The 8,573-nt window shown below is 40.7% G+C and overlaps 1 protein-coding gene across 1 annotated transcript; it reads left to right on the top strand.

The window, feature by feature from the left end:
• The first annotated feature begins 2,415 nt into the window (after positions 1 to 2,415).
• LOC110306860 (interleukin-36 beta) lies at positions 2,416 to 7,647 on the top strand. The gene is made up of 4 exons (XM_021178993.2): positions 2,416 to 2,506; positions 3,046 to 3,153; positions 5,910 to 6,049; positions 7,435 to 7,647. The coding sequence occupies exons 1-4, from the start codon at positions 2,416 to 2,418 to the stop codon at positions 7,645 to 7,647; spliced, it is 552 nt and encodes a 183-aa protein (XP_021034652.1).
• Positions 7,648 to 8,573: the final 926 nt, after the last annotated feature.

Raw genomic sequence — 8,573 nt, 5'->3', positions numbered from 1 at the left:
GAGGTCCTCAGTGCCAGACAAGGTTTTTGGCTAACAGGTAGAGCTAGGGCCAGACATGGATAATAGTTAGGGAATATGACAAGATTCTAAGGAGAAGACATGATGGTAGGTGTCAGAGAATATGACTATAACCCACATTTGAGAGTTCCCTGAGAGCAAAGTTTGGAACAGAACAAATGGCTTTCTTTCAGAGTTTAGCACTGATCCACATTACTGAAGGGGGAAGACTTCCTTCTAGTATCAATGTCTAGGCTGTGTCTGACTTGACCTGCATGCAGAGTTAGGAACTCACAAACCTGAAGGTCTTTCATAGCACCTTTGTCTGGTTCATCCACATAGAGTGCATTCCAAGGCCTCCTCTGTGTTTCTGTTACTACAGTATGCAGAAGATCAAGACCCAAGGTGAGCACATCACACAGCAAACAAGAGTGGACACACTTGCCCTCACACTTGGCTACACAGTATCCCTGGCTGCCTGACCTTGTTGTCATCACTTGGGGCTTGTTTTCTGATGTGAGAAAGATCGATGGCTGTAAAGGACTAGTGTGAGGATTAAAAGATTACCCAGGAAATTGGAGCTCTTACAGCTTTATCAGAAACACAAGAAGCTGTCAGGAGTTGGGGCATATTAAATATGTAAAATGTCTGAGATCAGAACTGGGCTCTGTCACACATTACTGTAACAGGGCTTTGGTTAAGCTGTTCGCTGTGTCAAGACAGCCACACCTCTAACTCAAGGCAGTCCAGAAGCCACGTTCTCCACCATGACTCAACTTCTAGCCTGTGTGTTTCCTCACTATTGTTGTTGCTGTGATTGCTGCTTACATTGCCCAAGAGCCTAGACAACCCACACCTATATTGCCTCCCTACCTCCCCTCTTCAGCCTCCCAGGTCCCTCTTGCCAGCCCAGGTTTCTTGCTGAGATAGCACACCCAGAGCCAGAAGATAGTGATACTGCCTTGCTAATAATTAAAAGGTGTGGAGTCCCAGACTATCCTCATTGCCTGAATACAGAGCTGCAGTCATAACTTTGATCCCAGAGACAAGACTTCTTTGGACCAAGGTAAATTCTGCTGTTCAGAGCCTTTGAGGGAAAACGTTCTCTGCTTTCTGTCCAGCCCTGGGTGCTCCTGTGACCTTCATCTAAGATACAGGTACCAGAGAATGGAGAAATTAAGAGTTGCTTATGATTAGAGTGCTGCTTGTAATTTTCTTATTCCCTGCCTAAAGATAACTCTCAAGTGAGGCACTGATGGTCCTGGATACGGGGAGGTGAACAATTGGTTGCCATTGTAAGAGACAGTATAATTTTTTATACTTGGTGCTATTAACCAGAATCTTTTCTTTTTTAGGTTTAGTAAATATGATTGGGTGCTCAGTTTCTTTTTTTTATTTATTTTTTATTAGATATTTTCTTTATATACATTTCTAATGCTATTCTGAAACTTCCCTATACCCTTCCCCCACCCCCCGATCTTATACCCACCCACTTCTTTTTCTTGGCCCTGGCATTCCCCTGTATTGGGGCATATAAAGTTTGCAAGACTTAGGGGCCTCTTTTCCCAATGATGGCTGACTAGGCCATCTTCTGCTACATATGCAGCTAGAGATATTAGCTCTGGGGATACTGGTTAGTTCATATTGATTAACCAGAATCTTATACTCAAATACCTCTAGAGAGACAAACTTCTGATGGGGTTATGGATGCCACATGCAGAATCCTTGTGGTATCTTTCAGGAGAAAGAGTAAAGGAATACAGAAGTCAGAGGGGCAGGTTTGCTGCTAGATGCACAGGAATTCTCAGTTTAAAAGCAGGAAAAATTGTCATTCACTAGCTGTGGGGACAGCTAGAACAGAGATGGACAAGTACATCTGCTTTCACCTTAGTCTGGTGATTCAATGCAGAAGTGCCTGTGATAATTGAACCTCCTCACCATTCAGATGTGATGGGGGCTGGCAATTCAAAGTCATCATAACCTGGAGAGCACTCAATAAAAGGATAGATGGGAGCTTCCACTTAGGGATTGCTGTACTTGAAATATATTCTAAGTACACTTGAAATAGTAATTCGTATGCTAGAAAGACAGCTCAGTGTTTAAGTGCACTTGCTGCTTCTGTGGAAGGTCAGGGTTCTAACCCTAGCACCCACACTGGACAACTTACAACTGTCTGAATCTCTAGTTCCAGAGCATCACACTACCTCTTTTGACCTTCACAGGCACCAGGCACACACATGTTGCATGTCCATACAGGCAAGCAAAATACTCATGCACATAAATACAACAAACTAGTCATTAAAACATTTTAATGTGAATATGGGGTAAGGATTTAGAGAAACTCTCACTAAAGAATTTCATAAGATTCTAGGAATATCTAAGAGAAATTTTTTTTTCTTTTTCCTCCTCAGACAGGCAATGATGGCTTTCCCTCGACAATCTCGTGTACATGTTCTTCCTCCAAAGAGGAATCAAATGTGGGAGCCGAATCATGACACCATGCATGGATGTAAGTGGAAATCACAAGTCAATTTGGACCATCTCCTTCTAATCTCACCGAGGACAATAAGGTTGAAGGGGCCTGGTTCACTTTCTTAGCCACAATCTCTTTGCTTTGGCTAAAATACTCAGAGGCGTATTCACATATTGAAATGTGAAGTCACTTAGCTCTTGCCTTATTAGTTGTATTTAGAATTGTTTGTTCATTTTGACTAAGATTGTAAAGAAAAAAAATTAAACAACATATATATGCTTGGTTAATAGTTTTGGTTATTATTGCCATGTAGAGACTTTATAAATAAGGAAAAGAACTGGCAAGTGTTAAACATGTCTTGCAACTAGAAATGCATTTAGTTATTTTCTGTGCCTTGGTCCATAAATCAGGCTGTCCTGTTTTCTTTTCCTTTGTTTTTATAGCCATGTCTTCTCAAAGCAAAATCTATCACAGAAATTCAGAATGTATTATTATTAGAATGGACCCTAAACCTTTAGGCTAATGTGTCTTGGTTTTGTTTTTGTTTTTGTTTATGTTTTTTTATTTTCCGGCAGCTGCACAATCTCCCAGAAACTACAGGGTTCATGACTCGCAACAGATGGTGTGGGTCCTGACTGGAAATTCTTTAACAGCTGTTCCTGCTAGCAACAATGTCAAGCCTGGTAGGTGGCATGTGATGGTGCAGGTGAATAGCTGTCAGTTCCACTGGGATTGGACATGAGCCTGCACAAACCTTGTGCTGCTCCTTCTCTGGTCACCAATCTTATGTTCAGAGGAAAGGCAAGAAGAAAATGGTGGTTCCCCTTCTATGTATATGAAAGCCTATCCATAGAAATGACAGTGCAGGGAGCCAGGAATTCCCCTCATAAAAGCTTCTTCAAAGAGGAAAGGTTTGTGTTCCCACAATCACTGTTTCTATTTAGAATGGTGTTCCTCTAACTTCCAGTTAGCATCTACTCATGTTTATAGATTCAGACTCTCTCATCCTTCCACTGTCAAGCTTATACACTCTTTTCTCTGGCATCTCTTCATCTAATGATTGTGAAACATCCCTTTTTCCCACCAAAAGGCAATCTATCACAGCCATGTCTCATTTCTTTAAAACTTCCATATTTCATTTAATTCCCCACTTTACCTTGTCTACCCCATACTGACCTCTTAGATCTTACCCCAGTCTTAATACTAAAATTACCTGATTCCCACATTCTATCCCTACCACCACTTGTTTTAGTCAGATTTTTGTAGTAGGACAGATTTTCCTCACCACCACCTGAATAATTTTAATACCTCATAATGGTTGATTTGGGTCCATCATTTGAAACTTTCCAGAGCTTTCTGCTGGCCCCATTACTTGTTTAGGTCCCTGTGAAGACAGGCACATGGTATGGTAGGAAAGAGCTACTCATCTCATGGTGGACAGTTCCAATCTTCTTGCTTTAAAGAAACATCAACAGTGACCAATTATGTCCTGTGTCTATTACCGCAATCATCTATGAACTCACTAATGGATTAGTGCATTGATGAGGTTAGAACTCTCATGATCTGATCACATCTCAATAGTGCCACTAGGTGGGCTTCAAACCTTCAGTATTCAAGATTTTGAGGGATTATTCTATGTTCAATGCACAACACCTCTGTTTTTAGAAAACTTAGAAAATGAGGGATAATCTTGAACAGCCTTCACCTTCCCTCTCTGTAAGAACAATTATTCTTGTGTGTGTTACTGTCTTTTCTTTTGGACTTCTTTGATTCATATTCTCTTGGAGATATCTGAATGATTGGACTGCTCAAAGTTCTACCTGCAGCAATACAATCCAGATAGTGTAAGTTCTATCTGGAGGGATGGCAAGTTGTCTCTGGTCCAGTGTGTGACTTCTATGCTCATCACTCTGCCACTTATGTTCCCAACAGAGTCCTCTGAATGTTTTACTCCTGTCCTTTCCAACATCATTAGTTTGGAGTGCCCTCAATATAAACCGTAGATCTATCTTCTAAAAGTTGCTGAGAAGATCCATTAATGTCACTTCCACTTACTTTGTTCACTCACATCACAAGAACAGGAGGCACCCTTGATGATTCAGGGATGATTCAACCTACTGGTACAGACTAGTGATTCTTGACAGACAAGCGGACCATATGCCTCACTTGTGACACACAACCTCCCACAACCTGGGCCACCATCATCACTCCCTCACTGCCCTCCTTCCCATTTCATTTGGGTAGTTCCACCTATTCCATACATAGCAGAACCATGAAAAACCCTCTTAGTACATAAGATTGAATATGGTCATGTCTGTGTGCCTGTTCCTGGGAGAGAACACAGGAAGAGATGAGGAGGCCTAAGTGTACAGTTCTACTTTCAGATCCTTGTTCATAGAAGCTCTTTTGTTTGCAAGGGACTTCCTTTCCATGTTGTGATCTCTCTCCAACCTCTCCACTATCCTGTTTCAATCTTTTCATATGAGTGTTCTCTTTCTTAGCCTTACTATCTGAACTTGAAATCCACTTCTACAGAGAAGTATTCTAAATCTGGCCTTACTCCTCTTTTTTCAGGCTTGGTCACTCCTCCCCACCCACCCCACCCCCAACATAATTTTTGGTAACTTTTTTCTTTTTACATCTCTTTCCATTGTCTCAATATCTTCTATAGGAATTGCTGACTTGCCCTAAGCCAAATCTCCAGTGGCCACATAGTGCTTTGTCTTACATGAGTGGTTATTAAGTAGGGGTTGAATGGATTTCTTTTCCTCTCCTCTATTAAGAAATAGATACAGAACACCCAAACTCTTGGAAATCTCATTCTAAATTATTAACTAGTTTAATTCAACCAAGAATGGGAGAAAACTCACACAATGAGAACTTAAATAACACACTGGTATATTTCTTCCATATATATAACCAGTGGGCCAGCACGGGCTGTGTTCCATGTTGGTTTCATGATGCCACCAGAGGCCAAGGATCTACCTTTCTGCCTCAAAACCTCAAATTTACCTAAGCTATCATTTAAGTATTTGATGTAGGTAACATAATGACACTAAATATGACAAACAAAGTATTTTTAGGTGAGTCTAGTCTTAAGGAACCATTTTAGAAACCCTACAGCATAGTTCCATGTATATCTCAAGGGCCCCATAAGCAAATGACTGTAGTATTATTTTTAGGTGCAAAGATAATAAGCAATTTTATTTTGTTTTTGGGAAACAATATGAACCCATGTGACAACTGAGGTTCTGGTATCAAGAAGAAAAAATTCTCAGGAAAGCAATGAAGAACCACAGTTACATGGCTAACGTGGGAAACTGGATGGAGAAAGATTCTCACCAGCCCTGATTTGGAGGGATAACAGGGTGAGAGGTGAAAGTCTGGATTTGTCTGTGCTTGAGGTCTGATATCTTCCCAATTTTCTTTGTGTTTCTAGTCATTCTTAGCTTGATAGCATGTAGAGACACGGAATTCCAAGATGAAAAGAAAGGTAATCTAGTTTTCCTGGGAATCAAGAACAGAAATCTCTGTTTCTCCTGTGCTGAGATGGAGGGCAAACCAACTTTGCAGCTTAAGGTAAGTGGGTGCAGTCACTGATTGAAGTAAGTCAGGGACCCTTCTGTCTTAGGTGATTTACCAGTTGTGGTATTATGGTATAGTATGACAGTATAGCCATGAAAGCTTGTATCACTCACAGTGAGGCAGGAACTTCTTCCTGCCTAGTCCCCAAATAAGTAACAATGCTGCTGATTAGATAACAGATATAGCTTTTTTTTTAAGCCCCAGGGCAAAGATCCTGTGAAATCAGAGCATCAAAACCATGGAAATGTTTTTCTTTCTTTCTTTCTTTCTTTTTCTTTCTTTCTTTCTTTCTTTCTTTCTTTCTTTCTTTCTTTCTTTCTTTTTAATTTTTTTATTACGTATTTTCCTCAATTACATTTCCAATGCTATCCCAAAAGTCCCCCATACCCTCCCCCCTACTCCCCTACCCACCCATTCACACTTTTTGGCCCTGTCATTCCCCTGTACTGGGGCATATAAAGTTTGCAAGTCCAATGGGCCTCTCTTTCCAGCGATGGCCGACTAGGCCATCTTTTGATACATATGCAGCTAGAGTCAAGAGCTCCGGGGTACTGGTTAGTTCATAATGTTTTTCCACCTATAGGGTTGCAGATCCCTTTAGCTCCTTGGGTACTTTCTCTAGCTCCTCCATTGGGGGCCCTGTGATCCATCCAATAGCTGACTGTGAGCTTCCATTTCTGTGTTTGCTAGGTCCCGGCGAAGTCTCACTAGAGACTGCCATATCAGGGTCCTATCAGCAGAATCTTGCTAGTGTATGCAATGGTGTCAGTGTTTGGAGGCTGATTATGGGATGGATCCCTGGATATGGCAGTCTCTAGATGGTCCATCCTTTTGTCTCAGCTCCAAACTTTGTAACTCCTTCCATGGGTGTTTTTTAAAGTAAATGATTGGTGGCTTCTACATCCTTAGTCCTGGGTAACTTCCTCTCAGACATCCTCAGAGATGCTAATACACCACAGCTCAGCAAAGGATTGCTAATCTGGATTTTTTTTTATACTACATGTTCATATTGGTGTGCTAAAAGAAAAGATTTATAATTAAAAACCAAAACCCTTACTAATGGCGAAAATTATACTGCATAAATTCACTCAGAAGCTGGGATTCTAGGCTGGCTGGCATGAGCCTGTTGATGAATGCACACCAGGATGCATACACACACTTACCCCGTTCTGTTCTAGGGAACACAATGCTTGGATCTTGGGAGAAAGACAGGTTATTGGAAATTAGTTGATGCCTATTTTGATAGCTTTTTATTCTGTATCCCTAACTCCTATCCCTCCTATTGAATAGCAGTTACTCAACTGTTGTTCACCCACTGCTCAGTTACTGTAGCCCCTCTCACTGGTACTCCTCATTAACAAGCCTTTTTTTTCCCATAGGAAGTAGACATCATGAATTTGTACAAAGAGGGAAAAGCACAAAAGGCCTTTCTGTTCTACCATGGCATAGAGGGCTCCACTTCTGTCTTTCAGTCAGTCTTCTATCCTGGCTGGTTTATAGCCACCTCTTCCATAGAAAGTCAGACAATCATCCTCACACATCAGCGGGGTAAATTTGTTAATACTAACTTCTACATAGAGTCTGAGAAGTAAATCCAGAATGGATCATATGTGGCCAGCTCCAGGACACAGAATCAAACTGTTGAAGAATCTTCTACTTGAAAACATAGCAAGCCTCTTAGAAGACCACCATGCCATATCTTCGCCAGACATCCATGTCCAAAAGGCCATTCATTTGAATATCATTCCAGCATGAAGCCCATGAATCATTTTTATCCTTTTCTGATCTTGTCCACCATCCAGCCAGCTACCACAGCCAGTCAAGTTACAGTGTTTTTACATGCAACTCACCCTCCATCTTCTCACAGCAGGCAATGGAGCAGAAATGTGGTTTCCCAATCATTAATGCAAGATTCTTCCTTCTTCACTTTATGTATGCTGATTGTAATACATTGTGTATATTGAAACAGATGATCAACAATTTATAGGTAAATCTCAAGAATGAGGCAACATGAAAGAACATTTTTTATGTCTTGGTAATTGAAATGATTCAGAACATCTTCAGTTAATAATCTGACACACAGTATTTACTTGCATTGTGGTGACTGTTAACCAAAGTGAATATAAAATGAACACAACTTTCAAAGAGTCATTCACATCAATTAAAATTTCAAACTAATTATACTCTCTTTATTTTCCTATATAAACTGATTGGAAATTGAAGGGTCAACTCAGATATTTTCTTGTGTAGTCTGTAATTTTAGGAATGTTTATGGGGATAATTTTACGTAAGTTTTTTCTTTTGTGAGACTGTGGTGGTTTGAATAAGAATGTCCCTGTAGACTCATATTTGGATGGTTAGTTGTCAGAGAATGGAATGTTTGAAAGGAGTCCAAGGCTTATTAGATGTGGCCTTGCTGGAGTAGGTGTGGTCTTAGAGGAAGTGTGTTACTAGGAGTGGGTTTTGAGGTTTTAAAAGTCCATCCCAGGCTCAGTCTTTCTCTCTGCCTATGGATCAG

The sequence above is a fragment of the Mus caroli genome, unplaced genomic scaffold (genome assembly GCF_978045245.1).
Source record: "Mus caroli unplaced genomic scaffold, Mus_caroli_1 scaffold_2, whole genome shotgun sequence".
Lineage (NCBI taxonomy): Eukaryota > Metazoa > Chordata > Mammalia > Rodentia > Muridae > Mus > Mus caroli.
Note: the sequence above shows the minus strand (reverse complement) of the source record. Positions and strands in the feature narration are given on the sequence as shown.